Source organism: Macrobrachium rosenbergii, unplaced genomic scaffold (assembly GCF_040412425.1).
Source record: "Macrobrachium rosenbergii isolate ZJJX-2024 unplaced genomic scaffold, ASM4041242v1 171, whole genome shotgun sequence".
In the NCBI taxonomy this organism is placed as follows: Eukaryota; Metazoa; Arthropoda; class Malacostraca; order Decapoda; family Palaemonidae; genus Macrobrachium; species Macrobrachium rosenbergii.
The window spans coordinates 4,563,975-4,588,742 of NW_027100729.1; the positions used below are offsets into that span (position 1 = coordinate 4,563,975).

A 24,768-nucleotide genomic window follows, 5' to 3' on the forward strand; every position below is an offset into this window, starting at 1 on the left:
TTGCCTCACACTACTTGGAGAGATGTTAAGGTAGCATACCAAAAATTGCTTTCTTCGCTGGGACCATACATTGCTGCTTCAACAACTCAGTCAGGGTGTAGCTCTTTCCTACCTCAACTCTGCTTAGGAAGGGTTTTTAATTGTGTTTTTATGGTTGTTGGGTCGATTGAAGGAGTCAGTTCTTCCTAATCCATTGCAGACTAATGTCTTAGTGCTGGTTAGGTGGTTGGTAATGCTCTTTTTGTCTCATGGTCTATGATCTAGTCACATTGTGGTCACGCCTGCTGACAGATCACCAGGTGCTGCCAGCCTTATAGGTCACCTCGCTGGGGTCTCTAGAAAGCAGAAGCAGACTAGGGTGTAGTAACTACGCAGTCAGCTATGCTATCAGGTAAGAACCAAAATAATTCTACCTTTAAATTTGTTTTCCCTAATTTGGCTGTCTCTACCTCCAAGGGTGTGGTATTCAGCTATATATATATCTGACAGGTAAGTCTCATGAACAAAATGATATTTTAATGATAAAATAAAGTTTGTTCATACTTACCTGGCAGATATATATATTCTTATTGCCCTCCCTCCTCCCCTCAGGAGACAGTGGCGTTAGAAAATCTGAATAGAAAATGGGAATGGTTCCTGATGCCCGCCTCCCAGCAGCGGGAATGTGTACTAACCACCTAATCACTGCGTGCTATAATTTTGAAATTAATGGACTGAGACATAGCCATATATATATTCAGGTAAGTATGAACAAACTTTATTTTATCATTAAAATATCATGTTTCTGCATTAATTTTCAAATTTCTGGATTGCTGCTTAACTCGCCGGCCGCTTCGATTTCGTAAGCAGTGTGCTGCATCAACAAACTGGTAGCCTTGCCTACATTATACTGAACTCTATTCACATATTAACAGTATTAACAAATGCATCTTTTCATGGTCTTTTAAAAGTTATGCTTTACTACAGTGTTTCAATTGTATTTTAAATTGCAATCAATGTTTTGTTTCTGGGAATCGGTATCATGTGTTTATTTCACAAGATTTAACTAAGTTCAAAGCGCTTTTCTACTTAGTTAGCGTGAAATGAATATAGATACTTTTATTTATTTTGGGGCGCAGGATATTTTTGTTATACGTAAGTGTTTTAAGTCGAAATATAACTTAAATGTCTCGTTGTGAAACTAATTTAGCTATTTTTTTCTTTGCATATAAGACACTCGAATCGCAGCCACGTTGTGGGGAATGTTTGCTTTGTGTGAAATAAATCAGATTCGTCTAATTATTTTCTGATTTCATCATAATACGAGCTTTACGTATTTATCTTTTATCATGAAAACAGTAGTGTAATTTGTATTCTTCATGCCCAGTAGTTTTGATTAAAACACATTCTCTCCAGTTTTATTTACGGTCGAGTTTCATCCATGTTGCTGATGCACGATAATTTATAGTCATTGGCAGCTTTAACATTGTTTTCTCAGCTTCAGCTACAACTTGCAGCTTAAAGTTACTGTAGCAGTATATTTCCCTGCCGATCTTTTCTCCAAATAAGGGTATATATAGTGTAAAAAATATATCAGTCCTATTGTACAGTACTTAATGTCATTTGTAACATAACTACAGTAATTAAAATACCGTATTTATGGTTGAAATACAAGCACAACATTTGTTATCCGATACCATTATTAGCAAAACAACAGTTTCTCGCCTGCTGTTTATGGCTGTACGATTTACGCAAGAGTATAACGTTAATAACAATACTTTATCATTCCCTTTTACTTTTTAACTAGAAGATGGAATGAGGAGGAAAAGAAGTTGGTCTATTGTAAGTTGGTCTCTTCGCTGCCTGTGCTCATATGGAATCTAAAAATATTTTTTCCCAAATATTTAGACGGGTATTAATTATTGCTAACCCCATCAGAAACTCGAAAATATCGTAAGTCGAATTATCGTAATTCCAGCACTACCTGGTATTTGATAATTGTCTTTCTTTATTAAATCCAAATTGTACTGATTTATGGGATACTTTAATTTAAGATGAGGTGCTAAGCTACCGGGTTTCGTGTATCCTAGCCTAACAAATGGCTAATCCGCACCTCCAGGTCCCAATGATGACGGATTAGTATGTCAACCTGTATTAAACAAAATATAAAGGATCCACAATGAAATCTGGTTCACAGCAAATTCCTTCTTTTGTAAGCTTTGGTAGAGTCTTGCATCTGTGGATGTCTTTATTTGATTTTATTTCTTTATTTATTTTTATTTTAGAGACACGGTACATATATTCAGCCTTTTCTCCCATCAGTGTCACAGGGATCTCAAACGTTAAACACTGTTTGCAATTGCAAATAACATTTTCTGGCCATACTGGGCTGCTTCGGCGCTCGTTCTCAAGGAAGGCCGCTCAGTGCTCGAGATCTATGGAAAATCGAGTATCCTGATCTGGTCTGGAGAAATTTTCCTGGGCCCAGTTCGGGAGCAGGAGAAAGCGCCGAGGCACCCAGGTCTCTGATCTTCTTTCCTGCCAGCACGCAAGCACTCCCCGAGTGTTTGCCATGCTCGGTCAGGTTCCCAGCCTGGTGTCTGATCCTCCGGTTCAAACACCAGAGCAGCGCAGGGAGATTTCTTGGGAGTCCCATGACTTAAGGACTGACTCTCTTCCGGGAGACAAGTGTTCTCGCTGACCGGGACCAGATCTCCTGTGGATCTTTATGCTTGTCATGTAGAGCGCGGCCTCTCGAGGCCACTCCCTCGTTGCCAGTCTTGGAAGTCTGCGTCTAAGACTGGTTCTGTGCTTGGCTCTTTCGATCTATTAGGAAACAAAGCAGCCACTCCCGATTTTTGGAAGTCTCGTGGGTAGCTCGAATTCTATGAATCACGAGCCGCCTCCACGAGAGGCACAGGACGAGAGAGTGCCCAGGACACCCAGGTGTCTGGCTGCTGGACACCCAGTTGTCGGTGTGCCGCGACGCCTAGGTGTCTCGACACTGCCCGCCAGCTGCTCGGTTGCTCGTGGGCTTCGCTCTGTGTCTCAAACTTTAGGGTTCGAGCATGCAAGATAGCAGACACAGAATTCCCTTGAACCTTCTCTTCGAGGGGCCTGGCCTCAAGGAGTTTAGAGTTCGGGAAACTAGGAATTGTCTACAGCAGACGCAAACTGGCCTGCCCAGTTATGATTGTGTTCGCGCAATTGGCTCGGCTCGGCCCCTGGTCGCACTTACGAGACTGGCTCGGCTCGACTCGGCTTCCCAGACTGGCTCGGCTCAACTCGACTCGGCTTGCCAGACTGGCTTGGCTCGGCTCGGCTCGCCCCGCCTGCCTCCCAGTCTGCCACATACCGACCAGCTGGATCGCCTTCACGTAATCGGCTCGGCTCGGCCCTACTCGGTTTTTTTTTTCGACCCGGTTCTCAGCTGCGTTCGAGTGAACTTTTTTGCTCTTCCCAGGAAAGCGCTGTCACGCACAAGAGTTCCTTTCCAGGTGGCAGTAATCTCCCTTCGGTTGATTAATGTTACGGTCCACCCTCCTGCTTATCATTCCTGGCAGGACAGGTAGATACTCTTTTCTCCCCACCTGTTCTCTTCTCCTCCCCGGTTGTTCCGGAGGCGAGACGACAGAGAGAGCCCGACGAAACTTCTCTTTCGAGTTCGCTGTCTGGCGTGTTTTGGGTGTCGGTCCCCAATTCCTCGTGATATAACCAGGTAGCTGAGGAGGGTTTCATGGGATCTGTCAAGGTCTCCCTCCAAGGGGAGAGGTACAGGAGTTTCACGCATCGGAAACAGCGAGGGGCTTCCTCTTCAAGTTACGATTGCCCCCGTGTTCTCGGGGAACTTCGCGCCGACGAATCGGCGTGAGGATCCCCGGGACAGGACCGCGGCTCCCCCAATGAATAACCATCACTTGCAACCCTTGCAGTTTCCGAGGGGCCGAGAGGCCAGGATCACATGTCCTGGCTTCCGAGTTTCTTGACCTGTTGAATTCTTTTTCTTCGATAAAGTTAATTCAGGTCGAGACACCAAACTTCCACCCCTGCCTGGACAGAATATGAATTCTTCTTGCCTGGGAGGGTCTTGCCGACTGCAGTTTTTTGGGCAATTCTGGTGCTAAGAAGAAGGACTTTGTCCCCAATTCGATCTCCAGTTCGTAAGTCCGAGTTGCTTGACCCCTTGGAAACGAACCTTACTTCTGGTTCTGCCTTTCTTTCAGAGATTTGCCAGATACCCCGGTAATCAAGGTTCCCAATTAGGCAATTGACTTGTCCTTTGGGCAATGGCCAAGAACTTTGGGCCCAGTCATCTCAACTCGACCTTGAGTTCAAGCCAGCCCCCTCAACTCCTCAGCTAAGAAGTCTTAGGTTTGTGAAGAAGATTGCAACTGCTGATGCATGGACTTAAATGATGCTTATCAAGTCTCTGAACTGGCAGTTTGACATTGTTGAGACCTGGGAATGGATCCTCTCAGGAGAAGTATCTATTTCCTTTAGGTCCGGCAATTCTTTCCAACGAACGCTCATCCTTCCACCTCTCCCGTGTCTCCGATTTGGGAAATGCCAGTGGCTAGATGCTAATTGCCTCGGTACTCCTGTCATCTTGCAGAAGCTTTCCATGGTGGAAAATGGAAGTCTGCTTCCTTTTTCCCGTTCTTCCTCTCGATGTATGAGGAAAGAGTTAGGCTAATGCTGATTGTAGGAACCTTCGAATATGCTTTGCATATCTCTCGCATCTCAGTCTACTTCTACGGATTCACAGATTTGGAGGATAGGCGCACACCGGTAAGACCTTGTCTCTGAATTTCCAGTGACCGGAGACGATTAGTACCTCTCGTCACTGTCCTGGGCCCAGGCGTTTTTACGTCCGAGACCAGGATGGGTTTTGCGGCACTCACTGGTTTCGTTGAACAACAAAACCACAGTAGTGGCATTTGTCGACAAACAGGAGGCAATCGTTTTTCACCCTGTTTCATCTCGACATTTGAAGGTACTCAAGTGTTGTTCTACTGCACACTCGACAGCTCAAGTAACCAGATGCATTCCTGGTGGGGATGTATTGGTAGGCAAGCCTGGCCTTGGGTTTGAGTGATCGAGACGGAACATGCTGCTCACTCTTTCTTCACGAAGATTCATGCAGAGACTGCTGGACTGGAGAAATCCCTGCACCGCCCTTCTGTTGCTCCCTGCAGACAAGTCAGTAGTGTTTTTTCACTCCCTTATACCAGACCAGGGGCCGCCTGGTTGAGGCATGCTGTCTTTTGGTGAAAACTCGACATCGACATTTTTTCCTCCGTATTTGTCCATGAGCTACAGGGTTCAACATTGCTCACCCCGAGTTACAGACAAATACTTGAAGACTTCGCCCTCATCCGACCTGATTGCCGAGGCATCGAGAAGAATTCCGCTTGACCCATCCTCCTGTGCAGCTACACAAGAAGTGGTTCTTGAGGCAGTACATCCCAGTGTGTTCAGGACTGGGAGACATTCTAGCTTTCCTTGCAAGCACAGGCTTTTCACGAGCGGCAACGGATATAGCTGGATATCCCATGAAGTCCTGTGCAACACTGTCCGTGGACTGATCCGTTTTCGCTGGTGGTGTCGTTATCGAACTTCTTCGGTCAGAGTCGCTTCGTCAAGTCTGGATCTTCATTTTGCCGAGGGCTGCTTCTTCCTTTCATTTGTGAAGAACGTAGGCCCTTGCACCTGGGGTCTTCTATCTGGCGAGCCTTCGCTCTCTCAGTCGGTAGGAGTTAGCACGGACGAGAAGATTCTTTCAGTCAGTGCCTCCCAGGGAACTGCTCCTGGTATGCGACTCGCTTAGGGTTCCTGTCCGTGCTCTGCACGCCCCACGCAGAGTCATCGGATATGTTCTCCAGGTCCATCTCATCTTACCTTGGCCTTGGCGTAGAAGATGGAAGAACAGGGATGGGGATCACACCCGATTCCTTCTCGGATGTCGCAGGTGGACCTGAACTACTGGCACGACCGTCGGGTTCGAGTCTTCTTGTTCCTCCTCCTGACTTTGCATATCGATGATCCAGATCATTCGTTACTTTGTCCTATTGGAAGCTGTGGTACTTACCGAAAGGTTCGACATTCCTAACCTGGATGTCGTCGACGTTTTCGCTAGTACTGTCTCTCCCAAGGAAGAAGTGTCTGAGGACACATCTTCCTCCTGACTTCGTGAAGCGATCAAAGGAGGTACTTGGCAGCTGACTCCACGACGTATACCGGTACCTTCACCCGAGAGTCACAAAGTCGACGCTTGGTCCATCCTCGCATTCCTCGAAGAATATGTCGGTGACTACGTGCTGAAGGCGGGTGTGTGGTCCCAACAGACTACTCAATTCCCTTCTACCAGGATGTTGCACAAAAGTCCTTGGACACTTTTTCCTTGGGTCCTGTGGGTGGCTGCTCAACAAGATGTGCTTATCCAGCTCCCTAACGGGACAGCTGTATCTTGCCTATGTTGCACGGCTGTGATGGGGAGAATGAATGTTGAGTGACTGGGCCCTCTCTTCTTTCTCTTCCCATCCTGGCTCTCTTCCCACGGGCAGGAGCGGACATGCCGTTGCTGCTGGACCGGCGATCGAGGCATACACATAACGTGGAGCCCTGCCTACTCCGCTCAGGTTAATAGAAGCAACCCCACTCCTTCCTCTTTGCAAGGAGAAGGAGACCATGACTATGAGACAACCCAATGCTTGTATTTGCCTTATTGTCATCCGACGTCAAATTCTTCATGAACTGACGTTTCCTCTTTCATGCAAAGGGACCCAGAAGTTCGACAACTGATCCTGCTTCTACAACCCGATCTGTCAGAGGTAGTTTTTCCTTCCTCGCTCACGACCAGGAAGGAAGACAAGGTGGTGAACTCCAGTCAGTTCAGAGACTTTATCAGATTCTCCTCCAATCAGTGAGTTCTCTAATGCAAGGGACCCGAGGGTTTAGAGACAGTCGGAACAAATAACAATTTTTAAAAGTAAATTGTATTTTCCTAACTATTATACAAAACTCGAGTGTCCTTTACACTTTATGCCCAATTCATGCCACCCTCAATCTGTACCTGGGCCGAAAGGGCAAGTGGACAGGCATCCAGGCAGGCGGGTATCCCTGCCTACCTGAGGTAGTTACTGCCTAAATCCACCTTGTTCAAGAGTTTAACGGCCGTTTCAGCCTACGCTGAAAAGTAACTCTAATGTAAAGGAACACGGGTTTATAAAGTTAGAAAATACAATTTACTTAAAAATTATTTTAACGATTCAGGAGGCTTATGGTCAATTTAGGGCTATAGGATACAGCCTCTAATGTGTCTTTATATAGGCTAGGACTGTAGCCTGTAGACTGTATTGTAAACCTGTCTAAATGAATATTTCTCAATTATATTTTTATAATTAACTTGAGAGTTATGGTACTCCAAGGTGCCCTATAGGCAATAGCCTTGATGGGGTCTGGTTACATAGGTTTCAGGCAGCCTGTAGATTGTAGGCTATAGCTTAGCCTGGCCCACTCTAACTTAAGACTGTCTTAATGAATGACATATTTTATATCATAATAATGTACTCATAGGTTAATGTTAAGTTTAGGTTATAGACTTCTATAGGGTCTCATTACTGTAGGCTACAGGATGCCTGTATCCTGTAGACTGTAGCCTGTAGCATCAGCTACTGTAACCCAAGACAGTCTAAATGGCAGATATTATATAAAGGCAAACTGAATGTTTACATCGCGCATGGCACTCCCGCTTACCTGGCGGTAGTTACTGCCTAACCACCTTGCTCACAGTTTAACGGCTGTTTCCAGCCTACGCCTGAAAGTACTCCTAATGTAAAGGACCTGGGTTTGTATAGTTAGGAAAATACAAATTTTACTTCAAAATTCGTGATTTGCACTGCATTAGTCTCACATTTGCATTGAATCTGCAAGTGCTTAGTGTACAATCTCATTGGTACTGTATTGTGTATAGAAAATGCTTATGTGCTAATGGAGATCACATCTTCACACAGACATAACTCCTGTTGTTACGGATGATCTCTGGTGATCTGCGAAGGAACGTTTTCTTCCAGTGTCGTGCTGATTTTCCCCAATACATACTGTATGGTGGTGATATAAGGAAGTACATATATAAATTATATGTACTTAGTATTTGATATAAGCTATATTGAATCTTCAGTCACTTAATGAGACAAATGCATTGGTCAAACCCAGTCTAGAGTTATTCATGATGCACTGATCAGACATTTTTGCAGATTTGCTTGTTACTTGAGCCTTTGTTTTAAATGTTAACATACCACAAAGTACAAATACAGTAATTCGATTTAAATGACACTGGAATGAGGTCATTTGATTAGCAATTTCTCAGACAGTGTGTGAAGTATAATATTGCCTTACACAGATGTAGCTCTTGGGTAGATGGGCCCTGCCAAGGCTTACTAACTGTCTGCTGAAACCTAGTCTTCTACATCTGAAATAACTGACAGAGTTAAGTGGGGTCAGGGTCTGCTGAAACCTAGTCTTCTGCATCTAAAATAACTGACAGAGTTAAGTGGGGCCAGGGTCTGCTGAAACCTACTCTTCACATCTGAAATAACCACAGAGTTAAGTGGGCCAGGGTCTGCTGAAACCTAGCCTCTACATCTGAAATAACTGATAGAATCTTAAGTGTGGGTCAGGGCCTGCTGAAACCTAGTCTTCACATCTGAAATAACTGATAGAGTTAAGTGGGGTCAGGTCTGCTGAAACCTAGTCTTTACATCTGAAATAACTGAAAGAGTTAAGTGGGGTCAGGGTCTGCTGAAACCTAGTCTCTACATCTGAAATAACTGATAGAGTTAAGGGGGCCGGGTCTGCTGAAACCTAGTCTTCTACATCTGAAATAACGGATAGAGTTAAGTGGGGTTAGGGTCTGCTGGAACCTGTTCTACATCTAAAATAACTGACAGAGTTAAGTGGGGTCAGGTCTGCTGGAAACCTAGTCTTCTACATCTGAAATAACTGACAGAGTTAAATGGGGTCAGGGTCTGCTGAAACCTAGTCCTTTACATCTGAAATAACTGACAGAGTTAGGTGGGGCCAGGGTCTGCTGAAACCTAGTCTTCTGCATCTGAAATAACTGACAAGCAGAAATGGTCTGCTGAAAGCTAGTCTTCTGCATTTGAAATAAAAATGATAGAGTTATGGGTCAGGTCTGAAACCCAGTCTTCACATCTGAAACAACTGATGAGTTATGGCCAGGGTCTGCTGAAACCTAGTCTTCTACATCTGAAAATAACTGATAGAGTTAAGGGGGTCAGGTCTGCTGAAACCTAGTCTTCTACACTGGAAATAACCGATGAGTTAAGTGGGGCCAGGTCCATGAAAACTAGTCTTCTACATCTGAAATAACTGATAGAGTTGGCGGTCAGGGTCTGCTGCAACCTGTCTTCTGGCATCTGAAATAACTGATAGAGTTATGGGGTCATCTGCTGAAACCCAGTCTTTCACATCTGAAATAACTGATAGAGTTAAGTGGGTCAGGTCTGCTGGAAACCTAGTCTTCTACATCTGAAATAACTGATAGAGTTAAGTGGGGTCAGGGTCTGTTGAAACTCAGTTCCTCGACATATGAAATAACTGATAGAGTTATGGGCCAGGGTCTGCTGAAAGCTGTCTTCTGCATCTGAAATAACTGATAGAGTTAGGGTGGGGACTCAGGTCTGCTGAAACCTAGTCTTCTACATCTGAAATAACTGACAGAGTTAAGTGGGGCCAGGGTCTGCTGAAACCTAGTCTTCTGCATCTGAAATAACTGACAGAGTTGAGTGGGGCCAGGGTCTGCTGAAACCTAGTCTTCTACATCTGAAATAACTGATAGTGTTAAGTAGGGTCAGGGTCTGCTGAAACCTAGTCTTCTGCATCTGAAATAACTGACAGAGTTGGTGGGGCTAAACTGCTGAACCAGTCTTCGCATCTGAAATAACTGACAGAGTTAAGTGGGGTCAGGGTCTGCTGAAACCTAGTCTTCTGCATCTGAAATAACTGATAGAGTTAGGTGGGGCCAGGGTCTGCTGAAACCTAGTCTTCTACATCTGAAATAACTGATAGAGTTAGGTGGGGCCAGGGTCTGCTGAAACTTAATCTTCTGCATCTGAAATAACTGACAGAGTTATGGACCAGGTCTGCTGAAACCTAGTCTTCACATCTGAAATAACTGACAGAGTTAAGTGGCCAGGTCTGCTGGAAACTCTAGTCTTCTACATCTGAAATAACTGACAGAGTTAGATGGGCCAGGTCTGCTGAAACCTAGTCTTCTGGGCATCTGGAGATAACTGATAGAGTTAAGTGGGGCTGTGTCTGCTGAGCTAGTCTTCTGCATCTGAAATAACTGATAGAGTTAGGTGGGGCCAGGGTCTGCTGAAACCTACTTCTTCACATCTGGAATAACTGATAGAGTTAGGTGGGCCAGGTCTGCTGAAACCTAGTCTCTACATCTGAAACAACTGATAGAGTTGGTGGGGGCCAGGGTCTGCTGAAACCTAGTCTTCTTACATCTGAAATAACTGACAGAGTTAGGTGGCTGTGGTCTGCTGAAACTTAGTCTTCTACATCTGAAATAACTGATAGAGTTGGTGGGCCAGGTCTGCTGAAAAGCTAGTCTTCTGCATTTGAAATAACTGATAGATTTAGGTGGGGGCCAGGGTCTGCTGGAAACTTAGTCTTCTACATCTGAAATAACTGACAGAGTTAAGTGGGCCAGGTCTGCTGGAAACCTAGTCTTCATCTGAAATAACTGATAGAGTTAAGTGGGGCCAGGTCTGCTGTGGGCCAGTCTCTGCATCTGAAACAACTGATAGGGTTAGGTGGAGGCCAGGGTCTGCTGAGCTGTCTTCACATCTGAAATAACTGATAGAGTTATGGGGGCTTTTTCAGGGTCTGCTGAAAGCTAGTCTTCTGGATCTGAACACTGATAGAGTTAGGTGGGGCTAGGGTCTGCTGAAAGCTGTCTCTGGATCTGAAATAACTGATAGATAGGTGGGCCAGGGTCTGCTGAAACTCAGTCTTCACATCTGAAATAACTGACAGAGCGTTATGGGGCCAGGCCCGCTGTAAGCTAGTCTTTCTGCATCTGAAATAACTGATAGGGTTAGTGGGGCCAGGGTCTGAAACCTAGTCTTCTAAGCATCTGGAAATAACTGATAGAGTTATGGGGGTCGTGGTCTGCTGTAACCCAGTCTTCACATCCGAAATATCTGATAGAGTTGGGTTGGGCCAGGGTCTGCTGAAACCTGAAGTTCTGTATCTGAAAACTGATAGAGTTAAGTGGGCCAGGGTCTACTGAAACCTAGTCTCTTACATCTGAAATAACTGGCAGAGATAAGTTGGGCCAGGGCTCTGTTGAAACTCATTTTTCTACATCTGAAATAAACTGATAGAGTTAAGTGGGTCAGGGTCTGCTGAAACCTACTCTTCTACATGTGAAATAAAGCTGATAGGAGTTAAGGCCAGGGTCTGCTGAAAGCTAGTCTTCTGCATCTGAAATAACTGATAGAGTGTAGTTGGGCCAGGGTCTGCTGAAAGCTAGTTCTACATCTGAAATAACTGATAGAGTTAGGCCAGGGTCTGCTGAAAGCTAGTCTTCTGCATCTGAAATAACTGATATTAGGTGGGGCCAGGGTCTGCTGAAATAGTCTTCTGCATCTGAAATAATCTGATAGAGTTAGGTGGGGCCAGGTCCTGCTGAAACCTAGTCTTCTGCATCTGAAATAACTGATAGAGTTAGGTGGGGCCAGGTCCTGCTGAACCTGTTTTACATCTGAAATAAATTGATAGAGTTAGGTGGGGCCAGGGTCTGCTGAAAGCTAGTCTTCTGCATCTGAAATAACTGATAGAGTTAGGGGCCAGGTCCTGCTGAAAGCTAGTCTTCTGCATCTGAAATAACTGATAGAGTTAGGTGGGGCCAGGTCCTGCTGAAAACTAGTCTTCTACATCTGAAATAACTGATAGAGTTAGGTGGGGCCAGGGTCTGCTAAAAACGTGTCTTCACCCTACTATTTTTCTTCATTGTCTACTGCATCTGTGGATAATATGGTGTTATGTATATGTGGATCATGTAATTAAGCACTTACTGCATTGTATACCCTTCCTGCTGTTACCTCTAATAAAATTCCTATGCTGGTGTCTTGTATTTTCTATTCCTGGCCTTTGATTTGTTAATGTCATGATATGTTCATAAGCAATACTGCAATGTTAAGCTTAGAAGGCCAGATCTGAGAGGAGTCAACATTAATTGTTAATCTATTGTTATATTGTTGCCTCAGGAATGTTTCAATGCTGTGTCTGGACAACATTTGGTTAGATTTTGTATCAATATTTGGATACTGGCAAATGCACATCTTGTTAATTGGCTTGAGACCTTTATAGGAACCTGAATTAAATCTGATTTTTGTTCATGACACTTACCTGACAGATATATATATAGCTGTATTCTCCGAAAGGGACCGACAGAAATTCAAAAACTTACGGCACACGCAGATGGGCCAGGTGGTTGGTACTCATCTCTGTCAGAGTATGGGCATCAGGAACCATTCCCATTTTCTATTCAGATTTTCTCTTGTCACGGTATTGTCAACAATTGTTGTCATTACCCGCCGTTGGATTTCGTAAACTTTTCCACTAAGTATTCTGATTGTCTTTTGGTTTTTGACGCTACTGGTGGATAGGCATACGCTTTCTTTGACTGTTTGATTTTGGTTTTGGCTTTCCTTGAACAAGATGTCGGATCTAGTCTTCAGTTTCAGGGTGTGTTTGTGGAAGGAGCAAAGGTGAGGCTACTGAGCTTCAGTAGACCTCACAGTATGCATGATGTAGAGGGTATGTCTGTATGCTGGATGATCGCTGCAAGGAGGTGAATCGTTGCCTGATTCTGATTGAAGGCTTACGATTCTTATGTTCGCAAGCCAGAGCTGATCGTGTAAGGAGGTCTTCTCCAGGAGTGTATGTCGGTAGGTGGGAGTCAGGGTATTAATTTATCACCTGTTAACCTCTACTAATGCTCCTTCCCCTGTAGAGTCGCCCTCTAACCCCAGGATTGGGCGCTCATGTGAAGGTAATGCTTGCAGATTTTGAACTCCATTCGCATTTCTTGGAGTCTAAAGTGTTGGCGATCGAAAGTGCAGTGAAGTGTAGTGATCCCCCCAGTGTTGTGGAGGGGGCGTCAGATCGGCCCTATAATGCCTCTAGGCCTAGACCTCTGCCGAACTCCCAGGACTTAGGGAATGGGCATGTCGAAAGCCGCAAGAGGGTTACGGGGACCCCCCACCGATCTGGCGTCCCTTCGGCAGGCCTTGTTGACGTCTCCCAGGCTGCTGGGCGCGATCGTCACAAGACGGATCCTTGGCGATTGCTTTTCGCCCTCCGAGGCGTCCTCTCCACTTAAGTGGTCACGCTCTCGGGTTGGACTTCTCGGGCCCTTTCAAGAGGAGCCGCGAAGAGGACGCTTCTCCTTCTTTTCTCGTGTCTTGAATCTTCTCCACCGGCTGCGAGATTTGTCACGCAGAAGAGGACCAGGATTTCTTCGGAGGAGGACGTTGCTGAACGCCCCAGCCGCATCTCAAGAAGAGAGCCCCCTGTCGCTCTTGGATAGAAGGAGGAGGACTTTCCCTCTTCTTCATAAGAGCAGCCCTTCCTGGGAGGCTCTCTCCTTCAAGCTGCCTTTATCCAAGACATAAGCGGCAGTTAGCTTCCCCTTCTCGCTGCATGAGAAGGAACCTCGGGCGCCGCAAGGATTTGTCGCTGCCAGTTAAAAGGTCTAAGAGGTCTCCTCTCCTTCTCTTCGCCGCCTCTCTCCCGCGGCTCGAGTCGCCTCATCGTTCTGCGATCATCAGCTCTCTGCCCCGCCGTGACTGGGCTGGCTGATCAGGACGCTCCTCTTGCAGCTAGGCTTGCCGCTAGCAAGAGTTCGCGCCAAGACGCCTTTCTGCCTCTCCTCCTGCTTCTCGCCCGTTTTGATCGTAGCTCGGCAGGACGCTTCCTAGACGCTTCTCGTTATTCCCGGATCCCCGCATGACGCTCTTCGACTTTCGCCAAGAAGCTCCGGCGGTTTCTCGCCAGGACGCCGCAGCTTGTGACAGGACGCCAGGACGCCGCTGCTATGGAAGTACGCCGCCAGGACGCCATCAGGACGCCAGACGCCTCAGGACGCCTCTCTCAGACCCGCAGGACGCTCCTGTACGAAGAACGGGATTTTTCTTCTATGGCTTCTTCCCACGAGAAGAGGTCTCTGGGCCGAATTGGACCCAAAGGTCTTTGTCTCTCTCTAGCCCCGAAGACTTCTCCTGTCGCTTCCCGTCGTAGAGGCTGATTTGTCCCAGGAGTCGGACTCTGCAGAACAAGAACAGCCCCTCTCGTCTTTCTTTCTCTCTGACTACCGGTTTTGGCTAGCATGCTGAAGGAGCTTTTTCTGATAAATTTCAGCCTTCTGCTCCTCTTTCTCCTCCTTCGCAGTTAGCTTCTTCGGCAGAGAAATCGTCGTTTCCTTCAAATGAAGACTTCTGGCTACCAGAAAAGCTCAAGAGAGTCAATGCGTGATGGAAGATAGGAAGTCTCAAGGGAAATCTTCCTTCGCTTCTCCCCCTGCCTAGATTGTGCGAAAGCTGAATGTGGTATGAGACGGGAGAGGAAATTGGCTCACAAGAGTTCCTTCCTTCCTCAAGGTGATTTTGGCAGCCTCAAGTGATGCTGCCAAGGAGGCCCTCTTTCTCGTCGGCGAAGGTGTCTTGGACTCTTTTCTGGACCGACCACCATCTGAAAGGACTTTTCAAGTCTATGGAGGTTTTTAACTTCTGGACTGTTAGTCTTGGACCCCAAGGACCTCAGAGTCCGGATTTCTATTTCTCTGGGGGAGCTGTCCAGTGTACTGTCAGGCATGGACAAGGTCATTAGATGGCGCTGATGAACTGGCTTCACATTTTTGGTACAACCTCTCAAAGAAGAGGGCTTTGTACTGCAATTTCGCTGCCAAGTCAGCTTCTCCTGTTCAGAGGGCTGAGTTACTTTTTGCCCTCTTCTAGCCATCTCTTCCCCAGCTGCTTGTCAAGGATCTCGCCTCCAGCCTTAAGGAGAAGGTTATCAGATCTCTCCTTGCTCAGTCTTCCAGACGCCCTAGTGTCCCTTCTACGCTCGGGCAAAGGACTTCCCTGAAGAGACAGGAAGCCCTCTGTGGGAGATCTCCTCTAGACCCTTTTCATGAAGAGTCTCTCCAGAGGCGGAGCCCTTCTTCCCAAAGGCAAGAAGTGACTTTCCTCACCTCCAGACACCAGTAGGAGCCAGGCTTCTCCTGTTTTCGGAAGCCTGGAAAGTAAGAGGGGCGGATTCCTGTCCCTCAATGTAACTGCAAGGTTACAGGATCCCGCTCTAAAACCCCCTGTCCTCTACTCCCCAGAGATCTGTCGCCACCATTTTCGGGAAGCAACAGATCCTTTAGGATCTGCTGGAAGAAATGATCCAGAAGAGGGCCATAGAGCGAGTCCTGGATCTGGAGTTCCCAGGTTTTTGCAACCGTCTCTTCCTGGTTCCAAACAGTCAGGGGTGGAGACCAGTCCTGACGTCAGCAGACTGGAACAACTTTGTCGCTAAAGAGAAGTTCAAATGAGACGCCCCAGTCGGGTTATCAATGCACCGCGACCAGGCGATTGGATGGCCCCTCTCGACCTACAGGACGCGCATTTTCATGTCCCCATTCATCCTCAGTCGAGAAAGCTTTGAGGTTTGTCCTTGGGGGAAGAGGTACTGTTCAGAGTTTCTGTCTTCGGACTGAGTACAGCTCCTATGGTGTCTACAGTCCTGATGAGGAACGCTGCCCGGTGGCTTCATCTGCCGTACAAGGATATCGCCTATCTAGACGATCAGCCCATCCGGCCTCATTGGAACAAAGGTGTCCTGGAGGACTTGCATTCAACTTTGAAACTAGACAGTCCTGGGATTCTTGTGAATTTAGAGAAGTCTCATCTGATCCCCTCTCAGTCCATTCTTTATCTGGGGGATTCGGATGGATTCAGCTGGGTTTTCGAGCCTTTCCATCCCAGGAACGCTCAGCAGCACTGCTTCGTAAAAGCCATTCTCCTGGGGAAAGAAACATGTCAGAGGGAATGGATGAGTCTGCTGGGGACCATTTAATGCTGGGAGGTTGAGCTCTGGGAGGTTGCATTCAGACCCTACAGTTCTTCTTTATGGACAATTGGAAGAATAAGGAGGACTTAGACGAGTCTCAGGATCTCTCTCTCTGTCAAGGACCATCTTCGGTGGTGGCTCGATCTCAGTTGGCAGAAGGGGTCTTCTATCTTCAGGATCCCGACCCAGTGCTGTTTCTCCGACGGCCCATGTCGGGATGGGGGAGCAACACTAGGGGGGGATGGAAGTGTCAGGCACCTGAAAGGGGAACAGGTGTCCTGGCATATAAATCTAAAAGAACTGAAAGCGATTTTCCTGGCTCTTCAGTTCTTCGAAGATCAAGTTGCAGGTCGGGTGATTCAAGTCAACTCCGACAACACCACGGCCCTGGCGTACCTCAAGAAACAGGGAGGTACTCATTCTCGGTCCCGTTCTTGATCACAAGGAGATCCTGCTATGGGCACATTCTGGCCGGGTGACGATTCTCACCTGCTGGTAGCAGGGTCGAGAATGTACGCCGATCTTCTCAGTCGACAACATCAGCTTCTGCCAACAGAATGGACTTGAACGCAGAAGGTGTCAGGATCTTGAAGCTTTGGGACGTCCCCGGTGGACGTTTTCATGACTTCAAGGACCGCAAGGCTGCCCCTTTACGTTTCAGTTCTCGACCCGGGAGCCCTAGCAATAGATGCCTTCGGGACTGGAAGGGTCTAGATTCAGACGCCTTTCCCCATTCAAGATTCTGGGGAAGTCGTCAGAAAGTTTGTAGCCCCAGAAGGGACGCAGAATGACTTTAATCGCCTCCTTTTGGCCTTTTCAGCAGAATGGTTCCTCCTTAGAGGTCATGTCTCTCGTGGTGACTTTCCAAGAACGCTTCCTTGAGAACAAATCTTCTCTAACCCCACTTCGAGGTACTAATAAATCTTCCCGCTCTGGAGTCTAACTGCATACAGACTATCGAGAAGTTGCTCAGAGCGAGAGGTTTTCTGCACCAGCAGCTGGCGCGATCGCTAACGCCAGGAGAGCCTCTTCCAGCGCAGTACCAGTCCAAGTGGATCATTTTCAGGAAGTGGTGTAAACTTAAGGAATTTCCCTCCACCATTTAATCTCTCTTTCCAGATAGCGGACTTCTTTTATCTGAGAAAGGATTTGAACCCGGCAGTCCCTACCATCAAAGGCTATAGAGTATGTTGTCAACGGTCTTCAGCATAAGGAAAGGTCTGAACTTATCGGACAATAAAGACCTGCATGATCTTCTTAGGTCTTTTGAGACGTCTAAGGTAGCCTCCTGTCAATACCTCGTGGAACTTAGATGTAGTTCTAGTAATTCCTTGATGTCAAAGAGGTTTGAATCCTTAATTTGCTTCCTTCAAAGATGTAAATTCAAGAAAGTTATTTTCCTAACTGCTCTGGCGACGGCGAAGAGAGTTATGGAACTGCTGTTCAGCAAGATTATAGGTTTCAGAGGCCCTGATGTTGTCTTGCTGTTCTCTGAGCCTCCCATTTTTCTCTTAAGTTAAGAATGAGAACCTCGCTTTCCCTTGGCCCAGGTCCTTCTCAAATTAAGGGCTTGACTTAACATCACTGGACAAGAACCTGAGAGAACCCCAGGTCCTGTCAGGGCTCTAAAATTTATTTGCAGAGTGACCCAGGATTGTAGATGTCCTTCTAGCACCTTTGGTGCTCCGTTAAGAGGCCTGATATACTCTCTCGAAAATGCTCATGTTTCTTCTACGAAGCACCACCATAGACGCCCATTCCAGTGTAAAGGATGAAGATTTGAGAACTTTGAAGGTTGGCGCTCACTAAAGGAGCCATTGCTACCCTCAGTGGCCTTCCAGAAAAACCAGTCTCTCAATGACATTCTGGGTGCTACTTGGCTGGGCACCTGCCTTTGCTTCTCATTATCTCACAGAAGCAAAGATGTCCTATGAGAATTGCTGTGCGCTGGGACCTTACGCTCAAGAACACGATTCTGGGAAACATGCTTAATTTCTATCCTCTCCTTAGTTTTGTTTTGGTGTGTTTTAAATATTTCTTGTGTTGTTTTTTATGGTCGTGTTGGTCTCCACCAGTGGTGGTCGCCCCAGTCCTAGTTTATGTTAATCTTTTTGACGAATTCAGTTTGGTCAGGTGGTTGTTAGTTTGTCGCTAATTCTCAAAGTAAGGTCATATGGTCTAGTCAACATTGTGGTCTCTGCCCCGTAGACAGATCATCTAGATTCCACCAGCTTTATAGGTCTCACCTCGCTGGCTTTCTAAAGCAGAAGCAGGTTTGGGTGACAGTAATCACGAAGCTTCAGCAATGTTAGTGTAAGGAACCAAGGCAATAATCGCCTACATAGTTTTGTTTCCTAAATCCTATTCTGTCTCTTCCCACCTCCAATGGTGGGATTCAGCTATATATATATCTGTCAGGTAAGTGTCATGAATTTCCAAAATGATATTTTATGATAAAATAAAGTTTGTTCATACTTACCTGGCAGATATATATAATCATAGTAATTCGCCCTCCTCCCTCAGGAGATGTAGTTCTAGTTTCTAGAAAATCTGAATAGAAAATGGAATGGTTCTCTGATGCCCGCCTCCCAGCGGTGTAGGAATGGGTACTAACCACCTGGCCCATCTGCAGCCGTAAGTTTTTGAATTTCTGTCGGTCTTCGAGAATACAGCTATATATATATCTGCCAGGTAAGTATGAACAAACTTTATTTTATCATAAAATATCATATTTTGCTGCAGTTGTGGCATTCTGTTTCCTAACTCTGTGTTGCATTCTTTGATTTCAGATTCTTCCTCAGAAGAGCCTTCCTTCCTTCGTCAGTTTTGAGCAGCATCAAGATTTTGGGAATGATTGTGTGTTTGATGGTACTACATGCAACATTCCCAATAGCAATTCTTAAAGTGTAAGAAACAACGGTTAATGATTGTACTCCTACTTTACAAATTACATCAGCAACAAGTAAAATCTGTTCTGAATATCAGATTCATACATCAGCAATGAAATCTGGTTGTAGTCCTTCAAGATATTGTATTTTGTAACAGATTTATTGGATAATCATTTGTAAACAATTTTGTGTTAAGAGTTGTCAATTGGAAGACATTGTGTTTACAGAACAGAACTAGACAAAAGGCTAAAAATGAATCCAGAACATTCTTTAGAATTTTGAAAAGGAACGAAGATTCATTATCACTACCTTCCATAAATCAAGAAAACAGCAACATGGCTGCCTTTAGAAACCAGTGATGATGACTTTGTCCCTGGATCCATTGATGGACATCAAAATAGAGCCAGAGGTATTCTGTGAGTCTAATGAAGATGATGAATATTCTTATGAAGTGAATTCAGTAGTGAATGAAAAAGATCCACTAACTTGCAAAAAGGAAGTAAAACAAGAAAGAAGGAATAGTCAGAATGGAGAGAAGCCTTTCAGATCCTCTGACTCTGAGGAAACATTTTACAAGGAAATTAATCTTACAAGTCATATCACAAATCCTACCAGAGAGAAAACATTCATATGTAATGAATGTGGGAAAGCATTTTCCCATAAACCAAATCTTACAGTTCATATGAGAATTCATACTGGAGACAAGCCATTCATGTGCAAGGAGTGTGGGAAAGCATTTTCCCAGAAAGCACATCTTTCAGGTCATATGACCCTACATACTGGAGAGAAGCCATTCATGTGCAAGGAATGTGGGAAAGCATTTTCCAGGAAATCACTTCTTTCAAATCATAGTGACCTTACATAGTGAGAGAGAAGCTATTCCTGTGCAAGGAGTGTGGGAGAGCATTTTCCCGGAAACCAAGTCTTACAGTTCATATGAGAATTCATACTGGAGACAAGCCATTCATGTGCAAGGAATGTGGGAAAGCATTTTCCCAGAAACTACATCTTTCAAATCATATGACCCTACATAGTGGAGAGAAGCCATTCCTGTGCAAGGAGTGTGGGAAAGCATTTTCCCGGAAACCAGATCTGCAGTTCATATGAGAATTCATACTGAGAGAAGCCATTCATGTGCAAGGAATGTGGTTATTTTCCCAGAAAACCACATCTTTTCAGATCATATGACCTACACATTGAGTATATTTATTCATGTGCAAGGAATGTGGAAAGCATTTTCCAGGAAATCACTTTTCTCTCAAATCATATGACCTCACATAGTGGAGAGAAGCCATTCCTGTAATGAGTGTGGGAGAGCATTTCCCCGGAAACCAAGTCTTAAAGTTCATATGAGAATTCATACTGGAGAGAAGCCATTCATGTGCAAGGAATGTGGGAAAGTATTTTCCAGTAAATCATATCTTACAGTTCATATGAGAAGTCATACTGGAGAGAAGCCATTCATGTGCATATGAGTGTGGAAAGCATTTCCCCCAAAAACCAAATCTTTGAAGTTCATATGAGAAGTCATACTGGAGAGAAGCCATTTATGTGCAAGGAGTGTGGGAAAGTATATTCCCATCAACCAAATCTTATACGTCATATGAGAATTCATACTGGAGAAAATCCCACAGGGGTGTAGTCCCATCATTGCACCTCATGTGGTGCAATTTAGGCATTACTTAATGCTTTGCAGCGTTCCTTCAGCCCCTAGCTGCAGACCCTTTCTTCCTTCTAGTGTACCTCCGTTAATTTACTCTTCCTTCCATCATACTTTCCACCCTCTCCTAACAGTTGATTCATAGTGCTTCAACTGCTTTGAGGTTTTCATCCTGTTACACATTTCAAACTTTTTTTTTACTAGCACTTGTTTTAATTTGAATGACCTCATGAGTCCCATTGCTTGGCCTTGCCCTAAATTCTGTATTGTCTCTATACAGGAGAGAAGCCATTCATGGGCAAGAAAATGGGAAAGTGTTTTTTTACAAGTGGTCAAGCAAATCATATGAAAATTCACACAGAAGAGAAGCTGTTCATGTGCAAGGAAGGGAGGAATATTTCGTTAAATTACCCTTGCAAGCCACATGAGAATTCATACTGGAAAGCATTTTCAAGGAAGCATTATCTTACAAGATATAGATGAGCCATACTGGAGAAAAGCCTTATATGTGCAAGGAAATATGGGAAGGTTTTTTCCACTAAAATTCCTCTTACAAGACATGAGAATTCATACTGAAAGAAGCCATTCGTGAGCAAGAATGTGGTTTATTCCAGGAAACATCTTGTAATTCATCTGAGAACTCACTGGAAGGCAGCCATTTACAGTAAACCCTCAGTTATCTGCTGTAAAGATCCAATGCTCTTGTGAGACATTGAAATTTGTAGATATGGTTAAAAAAACACTTTACAGATTACAAATGTCAGTTACTGTATGTGGAATGAGTCTTACCTGCTGTTAAAGTTAGCTTACATCTTTGCGCCATTAGGTGCGATCGGCCTCCCCACATCTCAGTGAGTGGTCATGAAGAATGCTGACAAGAACCTAAACATTCCAACGCCACCTGAAGGGAAACAGGCGATGACAGAGACAGTCATAGGGGATTAGCCAAGCGTCACTAAAAAATTTTTGTATACCAATCACACCTAATGGTGCAAAGATATAAGCTAACTTTAACAGGAGGTAAGTACTGTAACTCGTTTTTATATGTCCTTGGGAGTGTGTAAATCACTAGGCCTAGTGCATGCAAAGTTTCCCCATCATACTGTTGCTACCGTGCATGACGTCACTCAGAAACCCCCTGTGTCGACTAACCCCCACCAGACGCATGAAGAAAATGGTCGCTCACGGGCAGGGGATGTTGGTCGTGAGCGCGAGATGCCATACCCTGCCACGGAGGAAAATGTCCCTAGGCTGAGGGACTGGCTGCTGCAACGTTTTGCAAAGACTACTTTCAACGTTTCAAGAAACCCTTTGCCGATGATGAAAGGAGCCCCTCACCACATTCACCTGAGGGAAGGTGCCACCCCTCATGCATGTCATACGCCCATACCAGTTCCTAAGCATTGGGAGGTTGATGTTAAGGCTCAGCTTGATGAAGATGTCAAATTAGGGGTAATTAGAGAGGTCCCTGCAGGTACAGCTACGGACTGGTGTGCCAGGATGGTAGTAGTAACAAAGAAAAATGGTAAACCACGAAGGACCGTGGACTATCAAGAGCTTAATAAGAATTGCAAACGAGAAACACATCACACATGTGCTCCTTTTGATATGGTCTCAAGTGTGCCACTTCGTACATATAAAACTGTAGTTGATGCCTATGCAGGATTCCACCAGGTGCCGTTAGATGAGGAAAGCCGACAATTGACAACGTTTATTACACCATGGGGGAGATACCAGTATTGTCGAACACCTATGGGTCATTGCTCGGCCCCCGATGCATACACGAAAAGGTTCGATGACGTCATCATTGATGTACATAGGAAGTACAAGTGCATAGATGACGTATTGTTATATGACGACAGTGTCGAGGGAGCCTTTTGGCATACTTTTGATTTTTTGCAATTATGTGGAGAGAATGGGATTACGCTAAATCCGGATAAATTCCGATTTTGTCAAAGACAGGTAGAGTTTGTGGGGTACGAACTGGATTGGGATAATTATAGACCTTCTAATGAGCGTATGAGTGCCATCAAGAACTTCCCCATGCCTGCCAGCCCAACGATCACGGATATAAGATCTTGGTTTGGGCTCGTGAACCAAATTGCACCTTTCGTGGCTGTAGCACCAGTAATGGAACCATTTAGGGACCTTCTCAAGAAGTCCCCCCATCGGAAAGTTTATTGGGACCAACGCCTCCAAAATAGTTTTGTTGCAGCCCGGGATAGTATTTGCAAGATGTTGGGCGACGGACTGACATATTATGATAAGACAAGGCGCACTGCTGTTGTTACTGATTGGTGCAGAGAAGGAATGGGGTTTGTTATATTGCAGCAATACTGCAGTTGCGAGGATTTCAATGCCCCTTTTTGTTGTAAGGGGGATGGAAACTGGCATTATGTGGCAGCAGGCACCTGACGGAGGCGGAGGCTGGCTATGCCGTCATTGAGGGGGAAGCGGCTGCAGTAGTATGGTGCCTTAGGAAATCGAGGTTGTTTTTATTGGGATGCCCAAATTTCATCTTAATCACGGACCATAGACCTTTGGTAAAACTCTTTGGGGATAGGAGCCTGAAAGACATTGCAAACCCGAGACTACTAAGGTTGAAGGAGAAAACTATGCAATATAGTTTTACCGTAAGATATATACCAGGAAAGAAGAATTTGGCAGCCGATACATTATCAAGATACCCAGTGATTCGCAGTGAAACTACCGTCAAAGACGAAGAAGAGGAAGAACTCATGAACGAAGTTTGTATTGCCTCCATGACGTCATCACTGGCGGATGACGTCATTACTATGGACTGGGCCACCATAAGGGGGGAGGCAGATAAGGATCCGGATTATTTACTATTGCAGCGACGTGTCAACGAAGGGGGTTGGCCGTCATCGAGGTCTCAAGTGGAGCCTTGCCTAAAATCTTTTTTCAATGTACGTGATAGACTGAGTGTCATTGAAGGATTAGTCACGTATGCATATGATGAGGGACATGTTCGTCTTGTAGTTCCGGAGGCATTACGTACACGCATCGCAACCAATCTACATTTGGGTCATCAGTCAACTGACTCCATGATCAGGAGAGCACGACAGGCGGTTTATTGGTCTGGGATTGAAGGTGACTTAGCAAATTACAGGGCACGGTGTCATGCTTGCAACATTGCGGCACCTTCGCAACAAAGGGAAAGTATTATATATACTCCCCCTCCCGAATGTCCGTTTCAGAGAACTGTGGCTGATTTATTCCAAGTAGCAGGGAGGCATTATATGGTATACGCCGATCGACTGACCGGATGGTTGGAAATTTATTTCTTCGCTAACGAAACTACGTCCGCGAGATTGATCCCAGTTTTTAGAAGATATTTTATGCAGTGGGGAGCACCTGAAGAAATATCAGTGGACGAGGGCACGAATCTAACGAGCATTGAAATGAAACATTTCTTCGGTAGGTGGGGGGTATCAATGAGAGTGTCGTCTGCTCACTATCCCCAGTCCAATGGGCGGGCAGAAGCTGCTGTGCGCACCGCCAAACGAACGTTAATGGGCAGTGCTTTACCTAATGGAGGGCTAGACAATGATAAGGTAGCTCAGGCAATATTGCAGTATAGAAATACACCACTACGTGGTATAGATAAGTCTCCCGCACAGCTGGCCATGGGGCGCCAACTTCGAGATTCGGTGCCAATGTTTAAAAGTTATCATTTCGTCACCGAGCATTGGTCAGAAACCTTGTCCGCAAGAGAGAAAGAAAGAAGTGTTGCTGAGCAACGAATATCATTTAAGTACAATGAGAAAGCCAAGGATCTTTCCCCCCTACAAATAGGTGAGAGGGTAGCTATCCAAGATGTGACCACACGAGCCTGGAATAGAAGCGGGGTGGTTATTGAAAAGAAAAGATCCCGCCAATATTGCATAAGGTTGGATGGGAGCGGGAGAATTTCGACAAGAAATCGTAAGCATTTGAGATCCCTACTACCCACACCACCTCAGGGAGACCCTACTCCCACCACCTCAGAGGAGACTCACCCAGTACCCAACCGAGAGAGAAGTAGTGCTAGGGTACGTCGTCCTCCACAATGGCACAATGATTATATCA

The 24,768-nt window shown here is 45.5% G+C and overlaps 1 protein-coding gene and 1 long non-coding RNA gene across 2 annotated transcripts in view; both read left to right on the forward strand.

Moving 5' to 3' along the window:
* The first annotated feature begins 19,380 nt into the window (after positions 1–19,380).
* On the forward strand, positions 19,381–19,884 carry LOC136838154 (gastrula zinc finger protein XlCGF49.1-like). The gene has a single exon (XM_067103004.1). It carries the CDS (start codon positions 19,381–19,383, stop codon positions 19,882–19,884), a length of 504 nt encoding a protein of 167 aa, XP_066959105.1.
* A 634-nt stretch (positions 19,885–20,518) lies between these two features.
* LOC136838107 (uncharacterized) overlaps positions 20,519–24,768 on the forward strand; it is a 49,498-nt gene continuing 45,248 nt past the window's right edge. The window contains exon 1 of the long non-coding RNA XR_010852865.1: positions 20,519–20,842. This is a non-coding gene — a long non-coding RNA (uncharacterized lncRNA). The remainder of the gene's footprint in view (positions 20,843–24,768) is intronic.